The sequence below is a fragment of the Limanda limanda genome, chromosome 3, assembly GCF_963576545.1.
Source record: "Limanda limanda chromosome 3, fLimLim1.1, whole genome shotgun sequence".
NCBI classification, from domain to species: domain Eukaryota; kingdom Metazoa; phylum Chordata; class Actinopteri; order Pleuronectiformes; family Pleuronectidae; genus Limanda; species Limanda limanda.
The window spans coordinates 28,260,110-28,275,213 of record NC_083638.1 but is presented as its reverse complement, the minus strand read 5'-3'; the positions used below and the strand labels follow the sequence as shown (position 1 = coordinate 28,275,213).

The window sequence follows — 15,104 nt, the reverse complement described above, 5'->3', positions numbered from 1 at the left end:
TGGACACTGGTGATTGTTTAATACACTCAGTCACTAATCCTCTTTATCTTTGTTTCACTCCCTTCATTTCCAGCTGGGCCTGACCATAAATCACCATGCTGACCAGTCCCTCAACAGCTTCTGTCAGTGGCAGTCAGGTCTGGTGGGGAAAGGCGGTAAGCGGCATGATCATGCTGTTCTCCTCACCGGACTGGACATCTGTTCCTGGAAGAACGAGCCCTGTGACACGCTGGGTAAGACCGTGATCATCGTCGTCTGATGAGGGTGCTGTCTGCATCTAAACACAGATATAAAGTTATACATTTTTGCTCATGTAAACTGATTCAGAGTTGATACTGTTGTAGTCATTACAGCAGGTAGTGATGGATATTTGACAAGTGCAAGCAGAAAGGATGAGTATCCCAGCCACAATTGCCTGGAAGTGACTCAAATGTAGATGCAGGCAGGAAACATGGAGGGGGGGGGGGGGGGGGGGGGGTATGACCTGCAACAGTGGTCCCAAGCTAGAAATCTCCTTGATCAGTTGTCACTCTGGGGGAAAAGACCTCATTAAAAAGTATCCTGCCATGGTTGTCTGTGCAAGCAGCGTGAGAAACAACAAATGTAAAACACACCTTTGTCTGGATGAAAAAAAGATGTCAAATATGCAACAAAAACTGCTTCCAGACTGAAGTCCTGAGATCCCAGACATTTTCTGGAACCTTTCCTACTGGCCTGCTTTTATATTGTTACAAACATGTCCGAGTGAGCCCATTTGAGAATACACCATAAATAATACAAATATCTTAGGAGGAACAATAAGTGCAATCCACTTAGAGAATGCCGATTAGGATGTCCGCTTGAAAAACAACATTTAAGAGTTTTTGATGACAAGGCCTGACACTGATGTGGATGTGCCATAAACAATAACATTGGATTTCCTCTTTTGTGCTCTATCCAGATGTCACCTCTCACCTGAATGTTACAGACATTGTCCTGTTGCCATGAATGCGTCTGTACTGCCTTGTTCTCCATATGTGAAAGGCAAACTCCGGAAAATGTCCGGACCCTAAGTTGATGTCTGAAAACGGCTGAAGTGACAGATTTTAAACAAGAACCGTGGTCCACCATGTCTGAAGTGACTGGTGTACTTGTGCATTTACTTGATCATCCTTTACATTAATTTCAAAGTATTGCTTTCACACGACTAAATGCTAGTGATCTTTGCAGCACACAGTTTCAATAGCTGCTGTGGGTAAAAAAAAAGATCGAACATAACTTTTAAGGACAGAGATTTATCATCTTTATGTAACTTCTCTACTGTAAGTCTCATAGAAATAGGCCACTGACAAAGACAACACAAAATTGTTGTGAAACAGAGGTCAGGAGGAATTGGCTTTGAGAGTAACAACAGTAATGTTCTACCAGTGTTGTTTAAATTGCACATCTGGTTCTTTAAGTCACAGGCACATTCATCAACCACAAATTGAAGTTCCTACTGTACATGTTCTCAGTTTTGGTTCCATCAGGAGAAACCTGCTGCCAGAAAAGAGTTCAAAAACACACAGAGGCCACAATTGAATATTTTCATCAGCTTGTCAGTTACAGTAGCATCACGTCTGTTTCTCCTGGCGTTATCAGGTCCATCAGCAGCAGTAGTCGTCAAAACCTGATCATCTATCAAAGTCTTTTAATCAGTCTTAAAAGGAATAAGGGTAATAGACCAGACTTGTGAGGTAGCACGTTGCAGCTGGTGTGAAATTCCCCTCCTTGCATGTGAGTACGTGAGTGTGTTTGTGACAGACATCTGTCGCCTGCCAAGTCTTCAGGTTTCAGCAGAAAGAATGTGCTCGGTTACAGCAAAGAAAAGGGGACAAAAGGATTTTCAGTTACATATTTTCAGGTCTGGTTTTGATAACCTTTTCATATCATTCAGTCAGTGTGTTGTTAATACAATACATAATAACCAAGTACCCCAAGTACTCCTCATAGCTGTATCTCTCTCCTTTCTTCCTTTGCCTGTGCAGGGTTTGCCCCCATCAGCGGCATGTGCAGTAAGTACAGGAGTTGTACCATCAATGAGGACACGGGGCTGGGCTTGGCTTTCACCATCGCTCACGAGTCTGGACACAAGTATGTTTATTGAGTCAATCTTAATTATTCTATAAATGTTGGACACAAAATCACTCTCTGATGCCATAGTTGAGAAGCTGCTTTCACTAAGCTGATGAAAACACTGAGAGAAATCCTAGCAGTCACTTGAAACAGATGAAGCTGTGTCAGATGTCCGTGACGTTTTCGAGCCGTGCACTGTACCAGTCTCTGCTCTGGCTCTGGTTGTAATGAACCTACATTAAATGAAATGAGCATGGTCTGATTTAAAGAAACAAATACTCTCTGAAATAGGAGCATTACGTTAGAGCACTACTTCATCCACTCTATGACACTCAGTGAGAGAATAATGGAAACTGCCCGAGGCACCACTACTCTGTGTTTATGTTTTTACGTTTCCAATGAGATAGAAGTCAGTTCAATTTTGATATTTGCCGATTTCTTGTCACAGTAAAAGTCTTTTGTTTTCCTGGCATGCTGGCCACACAAACTTGGAACATGTTTTTTTTTTTTTATAATTCGGCTAGGTGATGATATGTCTGAGTGTCTTTAAGCTGCAGGATCCAAATGGAATTAGCCCAATTAATCCAGCGCAGACCCAGAAACATGTCGACTCAAGATCCAAAACTGACAAATCAACAAAGAAGTAATTGTTAACCTTGTGACAGTGACGCGATGACGCAATACAACTCGCTATATTTTCATTTAATTACATAGTGTAAAAGAAAAAAATGTGGGTAAACAATGACATCAGCTTGATCATCACCATCAATCAAAAGAATCAATCAATAAAAACTGTCACTTTTACTGGAGACCTCACACTGTGTTTATATGTTTTGCTTTGTGTGAGTCACCTGCTTCTCTCCTTCTCGCTCCAGTTTTGGGATGATCCACGATGGTGAGGGCAACCCTTGTCGCAAGACAGAAGGCAACATCATGTCTCCCACTCTGGCTGGAAACAACGGGGTCTTCTCCTGGTCCACCTGCAGTCGACAGTACCTCAGCCGCTTCCTTGGGTATAGGCCTAACACACGCACCAGGGTTGAATTTGCAACTGTTATTTGTCTTTCGCTTTCTGTCTGACTGACGCGGGTGGTGTGCTGTGTTCACCAGAACAGCCCAGGCATCCTGTCTGGTGGACGAGCCCAAGCAGATTGGTCAGTACAAGTACCCCGAGCAGCTTCCTGGGCAGCTGTACGACGCAGACACACAGTGCAAGTGGCAGTTTGGCTCCAAGGCCAAATTGTGCAGCCTGGATTTCGTCAAGGTGAGATACGTCTTCGCTTCATTTAAAGCTGTTATGATCATTTATTTTAGCAGGTGGAGAGTAACTGGGGAGGAAAATATTGATATTGGTGAGGGATATCTTTCACCTTAATCAGCAATAATCAAATTAAGACATATCGAGGATCTTAATCACATTATGTAGACAAACACATCTCTTTATCACATTATAACTATCAGAGTTTCCACAACGTTTTACCCTTAGTGTGATGTTATTATATTATATTCTACATTTAAGACAGAAGAGCAAAGGAAAGATCAGTCTTTCAATAGATCACTAGATTATCCCTGGCTGGTGCATTTGGTTAAGTATAGCAGTTGAGCAGATCTGGCTTTACATGGACGCCAACACATGTTAATGCATTCTTATTCATGTGTCACACAGTGCACCAGATGAGGCTCCAGTAATGAGGCTGAGCACTTGGATCGTATAGGGGCTGGGATTGTGTGCTTTAAGGCTCTAACCATGCAGTACTAAACTGGCTCTTTATTAATTAGCATGATCTTTGTACAACAACAACGTCGACCCCCCCTCACATTTGACCCCCCATTAAAATGCATTCAATCATTTGAATGGGAACCCCCCCATGTAGCCCCCACTGAATCCTTATGGTCTTGGTATAAGCCTTTATGTTCAGTGCATTCAGTGACTCTGATTCACATGTAAATGCTGTTTAAAATACCACAGGCTTTCATCTAGCAGGGCTGTAATTGCTGGGAAATCGACTTTGCCAAATCGTATATATATGAGGGATTAGCACCCATGACAGGCTACGTTTCGCGAACAGAAGATCAAGCACTACATCTGCATTTCTCTCATTTCTCCTTTTTGACCTGTGTGCTAGTCAGTGGGTGGTACATTAATCTACACACTGATTAACAGTGGATTTGGGGCTGCCTTTCACACACGCCTCGCTTTTTTTCTCCCTGATGGGCTCATGTAGAAAGATTTGTATTTTATGGTGGTGTGGCTGTCAACCACCTGCTTGGTGTCAGAGAAGTGAAGACAGAAACTCAACACACACACACACACACACACACACCAGGGCCTTCTCTCCTGCTCTTACCCTCCCTCCGTCCGGGTTTCTCTCCCGTTGCCAGTTGCAGTCGGGCGCGCTGCCAGACTCTGCCGCCTGTCTCTCGACCTCGGCTCTCCCTCTGTGCTCACTCGCTCGCTCTGTCTCTGTATTGTTGGGTCAGATGACACATGCAATTATAGCTTGTTTCATTAAAGAAGTACAGTGATTAGATTGGACATGGAGGCTTTGTGCAGAAGCTTATTCCTGGTTATCGCAGCAGTGGGGGTTTATCAACCAGAGCAATGGTGGTCCTTCCAAGAAGCAGGTGCTGTCAGGTCAGGAGGGAGGACAGAGGGGAGGAACACAGAGCCAAGAGGTGCCAAACTAATGATCACAGAAAACCCCATTTTTGACGATTGTCTTATCCTGTATGTTTGTGCTTGTCTTGTTTGGCAGGACATCTGTAAGTCGCTGTGGTGCCACCGCACCGGACACCGGTGTGAGACCAAGTTCATGCCTGCTGCAGAAGGAACCAGCTGTGGTCCGGACATGGTGAGGAAAGACAAGCTTGTTCACAGTGGCCATTCAATCAGACACCATTATAATCATATTGATTATAGAGTGAATCATTTAGACAATCAGTTATTAATTGAAAAATATTGACCAAATAGTGTCAGTATTTGGATACATAATATTTACATTGCCCCGTTCAGACCCGGAATGAATATCCATCATGAATAAGTTTGTCCATTGACCACTTCTGATCGGATCTCACTTCCCTGATCTTGATGCAAGAGAGAGAGAGAGAGAGAGAGAGAGAGAGAGAGAGAGAGAGAGAGAGAGAGAGAGAGAGAGAGAGAGAGAGAGAGAGAGAGAGAGAGAGCATGTGTAGTCAGGAGGGAAAGAAAACTATCATAATGTGTTTGTCAGTGTTCATATTGTGGTTGTGATATAAACAATTCAACATTGGACACTAAGAATCGTAAAAATACGTTTGATTCATACGAAGCTGAGAAGAATCCAATAATTACACTTTGATTATTATTAGGGTACAGTGCTGCTAGATTACCTTAGCTGAGTAAAGTTCCGTGTTGGAGTCTCTGCTGTTTGCCCGGCATGCTCAGTGTGACGACACAGTTCCAGAGTCATCGCTTCCAGCCAAGAAGTCGTCATAGCATCATAAAACATCAAAAAACCACAACTTGATGTCTATATACTTTAGTTTTTGTACAACTTGTAAATTGCATCTTATATGTTTCTCCAGCTTTTGTGATAAGCTGAGCTAACTAGCATCTGCTGCAAGCGTCATATTCACTGCACTGGAAAGAAAGTCGTATTGATCATTTCATCTGAGTTACTTAACAAAGAAAGTAAGTGTTTTTTTTCAAAGCCAGTCCTTTAAACAAATCATCAGTCAGGCCGACGAAGGGCAAACCTTACCCAGATGGTCCATCAACATCTATCACAGTTTACAGACCCAACCTGTCTAAACTGCTGCCATGTTTACAACTTGTCTGAACGTCTGACTGCTCATTTCCTGTCACTTCCTCCGTTGTTATAGTGACGTCAGGAAGTTAATTGTCACTAAGCTGTTTCAATAACTGATAGGGACTATAAATCTGCAAGAATGAGCAATAATCCTTCAAGTTAAGAAAGGAGCAAGGGCAAATCTTCGAAACCTGAAAAGGCAGCTCATACTCAATCCTTTTAAATGGAAACTTACTGGATGAACAGAAAATTACTTATATCAATAATCTATAAAGTATCTATCATGCTTGTACAGTCTGCACTTGCAAAAGCATTTATGCACTGTAAGTTCTCTCAGCTGGACACGTATCAACTGCACTCCTTCACATATTGACATTTGATATTTAGAAAGAGGGAGAGGTGACATTGTGGTTGTGCAGAGTTTGGCTTGGCTCGGTACGGGTGTGGTTCACAGTATGTGTGTGTTTGTGTGCGCGCGTGTGTGTGAGTTTTGGCTGTAGTGCTTGGGGGTCCAGGTGTGGTGTTGGGCATTTATCCAAACCAGGAAACTCAGGGAAGACGCCTGAGCCAATGCTCAAGTCCTGATAGGAAAGCTATTTACGTGGGTCTTGTTCTCCTCTTTCATTATCTTGTCTCTCCTTTCCGCAGTGGTGTCGGCGGGGGCAGTGTGTGAAATACGGGGAGCATGGTCCCCGGGCGGTCCATGGCCAGTGGTCTGCCTGGTCCCAGTGGTCCGACTGCTCCAGGACCTGTGGAGGGGGGGTCATGTACAGGGAGCGCTCCTGCACCAGCCCAAGGTATATACATTTACACACACTCGCATAGTCTTCTTATCATATGCATCACCTCCCTTTTAATGCCTTTGGATGGATATACGAGCCAAGCAGATGACAAAGTGATTCATGAGGTCATGTGGCTGCTTCTACTATGTAAATCTGAGTGGCTGTTCGGGCCAGAAAGTAATTCTTGAAGGCCGTGTGTCCCAAAGTCCTTCCTTTCTGAACACCTGAAAGTGCTGCCTGCCAGGTTGCTGTCAGCATAGACATGCACACACATACTGTGTGCGCACACACACACATGCGGCTCTCATCAGTCAGGCTGACAGTCCAGACAGACAGGCAGACAGACAGACAGAGAGACAGACTATCTCTGCCTATGCTCCAGACGAGGAAAACCTCCTAATAGCTTGCTTTTTTCTCCCTGAGCTGCCAATACAGCCAGCGAACGTCTCCTATTGCTGCTCATTCACACAAACATAATTCTACATATTTCCACAGACCCAGATCCCACAGTGCATAGCTCTTTGTTAGCGAAGGGCTCTGTGCTCGTCATTACGCACCCGTGAAAGATTCACTGTCTTATAGTTGTCTTTCATGACAGACGGACAGCCACTAGTTGGTATTCCCCAAACCACTCGGGAAGTGTATAAAATGTCTCTGTGACTTTTACTGTCATACAATACAGGACAGATTTATTGTTGTTCTGTTGCTATGGTGAGATCAAATAATTGATAGTCGTAGGCTGCAGTTTGCTGGCCAGCCCCTACAACACTTATCCCTTTAAATCCAATACAGCCAGCTCTCTGCAATGTGATATTTAGAGAAATGATTATTCTGCTGATTTCCATTCATTCATTCAGGCATTTCCCATCCTTTACTTTGCAGGACGGTGTGTGTAAGTCACTCTGACAGATCTTGTTATAGACTCACAAATAAGTTGCAATTATACGCAATGTTTGTTTTGTTGTGAGGGGTTTCAAATATTTTAACCAGCAGACACATGATGGGGATGGTGGAGGCAATTAAATGTGTTTTTTTTATTTCCCCCACTGGGAGCAATCAAGAGGAAATTTTGCTAACACAAAGTCTTTTACAGCCACTCTGATGTTTCTCTTTGTTGTGTTTGTAGCCTGCTGTCAAGTGAATCTTATTCATATCTACATCTAGAAATCTCTGTCTGTGGAACATATATATAGATCCCTTAATTTTATCGGCTTCACACGTCACACACGAGGAAGTGTCATGTCAGATTTGGGTAGTTTTGTAAAAAGTAAAGAAAAAACTTATGACTCTCAAACAATTAAAGGAAACAGCATTGGTAATTAGGACTCATATTTCTGCACGAGCGCACAGGCACAGGATAACAAGACAATAACATCCAAGGCACCACCTTGATTTGTGGACAGATCTCAAACTTAATCACAAAGAATCTGCTGATTGGTTAGTACACTTAATGATTGCCATCATATAGGAATTAGTCATAGCGTGTTAGATCATTGGGGCATGTCACATCCAATCCTACATGCATGACCACATGCTGTGTCTCTGTGTGTTAAAGTACAGGTGAGAGGATTACCTCTTGAAAATAGATACCAGGGACACAGTCGCTCTCTTATTTACTGTTGTTCCTACTCACCGACTTTCAACCAAGTCTGTGCATGTGACTTGAACAGTCGTTCACACAACTCATGCACCTTGACAATATCCTGCCGTTTATAAGACAGCCTCCAGAAATATTTGTATAAATGAAGTAACTGTAATTTCAACTGCACACAGTCCATCCACAAATAGTTTTCCCTTCTTATTCTTTATCACAGTTCTTCTGCTTTCTATGATAAATCTTTCTAATTAACTTAAAATGAAATTACAGTAACTTCAAATTCTTACGCACCACACATCGTCACCTTTGAATTTAAAAACAAAACAAACTTCTTCAGTTCTTACAAATTCAAAAATGTTACACAAAATACTCACACTAGTGTTTACACATAAGCACAGATTTCAGGGCTCAATCTTAAATTAAATCTTTACCCTTGAACCTCAACCAAGAATTCATTCACTTTCATTCAGGGCTTGGATTTCATTAAATTACCTCCAACAAGAAGGTTATGTTCTTGTCTGCATTTGTGTGTTTGTTAAGCAGGATTACTCAAAAACTAGTTGACCGATTTACATGCAATTTTGGGAGGGGTGGGTCGTGGAAGAACATATTCAATTTGTGTTGATCTGTATCAAAGATTTTATTTCCCACTTTCCCACCCAGATTTTTCAATATTTTTACTTATTTCTCAGAGAATAAATCACGTTCATCTTGATGAGAAGAATAGAACATGTTAAGGCAGATCTAGTTTAATTGTGGTTTCATAAGGGGACTGTTGGGCCCTGGTACAGGTATGAACTCTACTATTCAAGTTGATACCTCAGGTCAAATCAGGACTTACATTTATGCTGATCTTGTTTCAACTGTATTCCAACTGCGACTTCTGCTATGACTTCAACAGTTTGAGTGTTTCAGTGACTTCAAACTTATGGCTACAAGTTAATAACATCTTTTTCAGAAAACCTGAATTTATTTCTTGATTAAAATGGCCATTCCTATATTCACAAACTGCACAGTCCTCTTTACTCCACCAGTTTCATCACTGCTTACTTAGTCACTGGGCAGACACTGATGTGGCTGCTCTGTCCGTCACAGGCGACTTGTCTCTTAATCCCCATTGACGGATCAAAGACGTTTTCAGAGGCTGACCGGCCCTCATATGATACACATTATACACCATGACTGGCAGACCAAAAAGGGCCACAGAGCCCTTTAAACCAGGTTAGCTGTCAGGTTCATTTATCATTCCTGTGGCAGTAAAGAGCATTTTGTAGCTGCTACCGCTAAACACGTGAGTTATGGGTTCAGTGGGGCAGAGGGGGGATGCAACGATGGTGAGGGTGGAATATTAAATCCAATAATGTCACATCATGATATCATGATCAAATGCATACAATGAGCCAACTAGTTGTCAGATCCCCCAAGAACTTTAACGTGAAAAATTAGACTGGGGTTTTTCTAAATAGGACATCACAACCCTGCCACCCCAACACAAACCCTCCACTGAAAGAACTCCGTAAACACAATCATTCTAACTGCACTGAGTCATTTTTTAGTCCCTGACTCATGACATCCAGAATGTGTTTGCCCCCATTAATCTCTGCAATTATTTTGGAACAGCCCCTCTGCTCCTAATCTGTGCAGAGCAAGAGGGATTACCCTCAATCTGACAGCTTGTCTCTAATATCATCTTCACCCTAACACTGAACTGTCTGGAAAGACTGGGGTATCCCTGTCATATCTCTGGAACGATCGTAAACATTTTCCACTTTTGAACACATTTAGATTCTTGTCAAACTTGCAGTATATGTACTTAATGTATATGCATAAATTATATTTATATGTACCCGTATAAAGTTGAAATGACAGACTCTTGTACATTTTCCCCTCTGCGCTACCACAACATCTTTGCTAAGCAGGAGCAATCTTAAAGCTAGATCATTTGATTCTGCTCAAACTATTTTATGAGGGAAGCATTTATCGTTTGCTCAGTCTCGTAAAGAAGTTCATGTGATCAGCCAATTAAAGCCCTCTAGTCAGGGAGTTGCTCCAAGACGGAAAAAGAATCCTCTCCACTTCTCTCACTCCCTCCAACTCTCCTCTATTACCCCGTAGACCACCTGCCAGATCAAACACAGTCACCCTAATCCTCACCAACAAGCCTGGGAGATTAGGTTCACGATCTTGACCTGGTTTTGTAGGGAGCATATTTTGTCACACACTCGATTTAAAGAGAGCGGGGGTGTGCGGTGAGAGAGCAGAGGTGCTCAGACAGACCCCTGTTTGGCGGGGTCTCCTGATCGTCTTGTAAAGGTGTTTAACAGGGGTTATGCCTGCAGCACAGTAGCAGAATATGAATCTGTGTGTGAAGTTGTAAGAGGGGCCGGGATGGAGCAGGTGACACAAGGAGACAAGACAAGACACGATGACCTCTGACCTACAGGAGTTCAGTCTCAGCTTCTGTCGCCAGGCTGATTTAACAGGCTCCCGGGACATTAGAGCATCCTTAGGAGTCCTGTATTGGAGCTGGGTGTTGAGACTGAAAGAAGAATAATCGATACACAACCCGAGAACCTGTTGTATCTGGTTTCGCTCTTGTTGCTGGAAGTAGATTTACAGTTGCACCGAGAATGTATGATCTAGGGAGAGGAGGCAAAAGGGTGCAGAAGACCGGGAGTATTGTGAAACTCAGGGCCAGTACATAATCCATGAATTGCATTCAGCTCCCTTCTAAAGTAAACTCCATCTTCTATGCTCCTCTGATCAGAAGGCCTTGGCTGACGGAGTATAAAGGGTAGTCCCCCACTGGTCTGCCGTAAGCACATTACCATATGGACTACGTTTGTCTGCCGCTAAGTCTTAATAGGATCAGGGCTATGAAAACCTGGGCCAAATCTCCCCCTCACCAAGGGAAGCAAGAGCAGCGCAGAGCAGATTTACACACACACACACACACACACACACACACACACACACACACACACACACACACACACACACACACACACACACATACACACACCTTCAGTGGAGCTCCATCACTCTTGGCAGCTAAGTCACTCTGTGATTGAGTCCAGGTCCGAACGCAGGGGATGAACAGTTGGAGTCAAACGCAGGGAGGCAACAAAATGCATTTTTGCTTCTGATTGTTTCTCGCATTCGTTTCACACAGACATAAAGTGTCACAGGACATTCAAAAGAACCCCGTGTCTGGATGATTTGTCTTCCTTGTGTTAACAATTAGGCCCTTTTTTTCCCCAATTCCTCCATTACACTGTAAAACTTTGTGAGTTGTTTTTATTAGACATGTTTGATCAGCATGGTTCCACAGTCTGTGTGTGTGTGTTTTTTTTTTCTGTGGCAGCCACTTTGCTAAATAGCTAAACTCAATTTTCTCTGTTGGTGGCTGTGTTGGAAGACATGAGTCCAGAAAGCATCTGAAATCCAACATGGGATCCTAATGTTTAAGACATTCAAGACTTGTCTCTTACTTACAAGTAGCGATGACTTTCATCATTTTCATGATGCACATTAAAGCATGCTTTATCTATTTATGTTCTGTACCTTCATTCATTCCTGTATTTTAAGAGGTGTTGGTGTAGCAGAGCGCACAGGATCCGCTGACATGGCATGGCAGTTTTCTTTTGACAGAAACCATCACTAGCTTTAATGTTGTTGTTTCTTCAAAACCCTGAACTGTAAATTTACACTTCATGGACATCAGGGGTAAACATCAACTAACAGATGAGATGGGGCAATTTTCATGTATGAAAGCAGCACTTCTGATGTTGACTTAACATGTAAACTTAATGATCATTTCACAACACAATTATTTTGGGCGTATTGTTTGGCATAGTGTCTGATGAAGCGAAAAGGAAGTTTGACATTTTTGAAATAGACACTTTTTTAAAGATTAAGATGAAAGGATGGAAATCCATATCATGTCTGTCTGTTAATTATGAAGCAGCAGATGATTAGCTTGTTTTAGATTAAAGACTGGAAACACTGAAACGAGCATTGTTCTTTTCCAAAGGTAACAAAAACATATTCAACAGGTTAAATGTTATTTGTGGAAGCCGACAAGAACTGAAAATCTGACTCTTTCTCTACCGGGTGCATGAAAATTGTAAGGTTACCAAAGCAGTCAGTGAAGACACCAAGTGGAAACTGCACCTTCATTCGGTCTGAGCCAGGCAACAATTTAAAACAGTGGCTCAAATGTCCATCCATCCGTTATCTATATCGCTTTAGCTTTGAGAGTCTAGGAGGGAGCTGGAGCCAATCCTCGCTGATATTTGGCAAGAGGTGGGATACACTCAGGACAGCTCCCCAGTGTATCACACGACCGACATATAGAGACAAACCACTATTCTCTCTCACATTTACACCTATGGTCAATTTAGAGTCTCCAATGGGTCAAATCCCAATCTGTAAACGTTTTGTTTCTTCTCTTCTTCCCTGCCGTTTTTTCTGCTCAGGCCACAAAACAATGGTAAATTTTGCTCGGGCTCCAGTCGACTCAACCAGCTGTGTAACACTCGGCCATGCCCCCTCAACGCCGTGGACTTCAGGGCCCAACAGTGTGCCGAGTACAACAGCAAGCCCTTCAGGGGCTGGTACTACAAATGGAAGCCCTACACCAAAGTGGACGGTAAGATGAGCGGTTGATCAGACCCCAAAAGAAGAGAAGGAAGAGTCTGTCTAGTCCTGTGGTGCATTTATATTAAATGTATTATTTTTCACAAGGATGTAGTGGATGTATTCTTCTAGAGCTAAAGAATATTTACAGCATATTATTTTGTGAATTAACTGGCATTACTTCTCGGGGATTACAAAGACATACCTTGATTTACTGTATTCCTGGCACATAATGCAAACGAAAATATATCTCATTGTATAGAGTACAAAGCCCCACTACATAAACACAGAATTGCAGTTCCTCAGGGCAAGCGTCTTCATGTCTTAGTTCTCTAGAACTTTTATATTCTACATCCTGCTGTACTGTTCTCGTCCAAATCTCCCTTATAAAGTGTTTCTGTAATGCCAACCTCTATTTACTGCTGCAGTGATTAGGGCCAAAAAGCTCGAGGAAACTATCATTCTGTGTAATGTGCATAGGAGACATGTAGCCACCTGCACCCTCTGACACAGTGGGGATAGATTTAAAAAGGAAGCCTGCGGGCCAGCTTTGTTACACAGAGCAAGGGAGAGAGGGAGTGAAATGAAGGAGAGCTGTGTGTTTGGCTGTCGTCCCAGGCCTGTTTAAGCTGTTGATGAATGGGAGGTGATGTAGAGAGGAACAGATTCTGAACTGCCTTCTGGGACCTTGGGCCAAGTCACCTTCACCGTCATTTATTTTAATCAAAGATGGCTGCAGAGACTTGTCTGTGATAACTGATCTGAACTACAGAGTAAACCTGTTGCCCCACGTGAGTACCCCTGGGTGCAGTCATAGTCAGTTCCTGTCTTTTCCAATTCAGCCTCAGCAGGAGCTGCATATACTCTATGTAACAGGTTGCAGAACAGTAGCTACTAGAACTTCACAAGTAGCAGGCCATAGTAGAACTTGACTGAATTGTGACTTCTAATGATTCTAACTTCCTGTATGTACTGTTCTGTATATTTTGTGTGCAGATGAAGACATCTGTATGCTGTACTGCATTGCAGAGGACTTTGACTTCTTCTTTGCAATGTCCAGCAAGGTCAAAGATGGAACCACCTGCTCTGATTACAAGGGAGATGTCTGCATTGATGGAGTCTGTGAGGTACATATACTGCTGGGTGTGTGTGTGTGTGTGTGTGTGTGTGTGTGTGTGTGTGTGTGTGATAGCTTTGCTGAAAGAAAATGTGTTCCTTGACCTTTTTTTCAGTTACTGAGATACAGTCAATTCAGAGACATTATTTAGAGCCCTTTACTTTATCAAAACACCATTGTCCAAAAGAAATAATTTTAAATTGATGAAATTGCTATTTCTGTCCATCAATCTACACTCAGCAGCCCTGAATGATGATGTTGGCATGAGGCTTGTGACGATAATTACTATATCTATCTATCGTACAATATATAAACATCATGTCAGGACCTTGATAAATTGCCCATTGGGTTTACATGCGTGTTTGTTTTTATGAGAATGTCACCAACAGCGAGTTGTGCCGCTTCTCTCCTCTGAGCCTGGGAGTGAGGCGGAGTTTACACACACAGGCCCAGGGTCAGGCCCCACCCCTACTCACTAACAGAGCAAAACAGACAGTGAGGATGAAGTGAAAACATTTTGGGTTTAAGCTGGATGACAAAGGAGAGCCCATTAACGTGAACAAGGCAGTATGTCCTATTTGTTTAGAAACAGTAGCAACAATAAAGGGTTTCCACTACTTTCATTATTTCCGCCGCTGATTCAGGATTAGAGCTGTCGGGTTATCCTTCCACCCCACTCCCTCGCAAGCCTTCCTACACTTACACTTACTCACAATAAACACCAACACTCATCATAAGTTATTAGGACCTGAACAGGACTCAAGTTTACTTTCTGTTTGTTTGATTTGCTAAAGAGTTTATGGGGTAGGCATTGAAACAGATTGAAAAAAGTCCAACATTTAGTGGCTCTCAATTCACCTATTACACACAACTGCTGATGGTCAGTGTGTGAAAGACAGTTTAAAGGGGACGGTAGAATGGATGAGAGCCGAGACTTGGGCGACGGTCCAACTTTCAGCACATTGGTGACCTGAAGCAAACAGCCAAGATAAAGCTGGAGTGGTTTTGGGACAAGTCTGTGACTGTCCTTGAGTGTCCCAGCCAAAGCCCAGACTTAAACCACATAGAACATCTGTGTACAGGCGTGA

The 15,104-nt window shown here is 42.8% G+C and overlaps 1 protein-coding gene across 1 annotated transcript in view; it reads left to right on the top strand.

The window, feature by feature from the left end:
• Positions 1 to 15,104, top strand: part of adamts18 (ADAM metallopeptidase with thrombospondin type 1 motif, 18) — a 56,524-nt gene that overhangs the window by 17,975 nt on the left and 23,445 nt on the right. The window contains exons 7-14 of the mRNA XM_061068536.1: positions 74 to 233; positions 2,007 to 2,112; positions 2,970 to 3,107; positions 3,205 to 3,358; positions 4,851 to 4,946; positions 6,531 to 6,679; positions 12,740 to 12,912; positions 13,896 to 14,026. Of these exons, the coding sequence (XP_060924519.1) occupies positions 74 to 233; positions 2,007 to 2,112; positions 2,970 to 3,107; positions 3,205 to 3,358; positions 4,851 to 4,946; positions 6,531 to 6,679; positions 12,740 to 12,912; positions 13,896 to 14,026 (1,107 nt within the window). The remainder of the gene's footprint in view (positions 1 to 73; positions 234 to 2,006; positions 2,113 to 2,969; positions 3,108 to 3,204; positions 3,359 to 4,850; positions 4,947 to 6,530; positions 6,680 to 12,739; positions 12,913 to 13,895; positions 14,027 to 15,104) is intronic.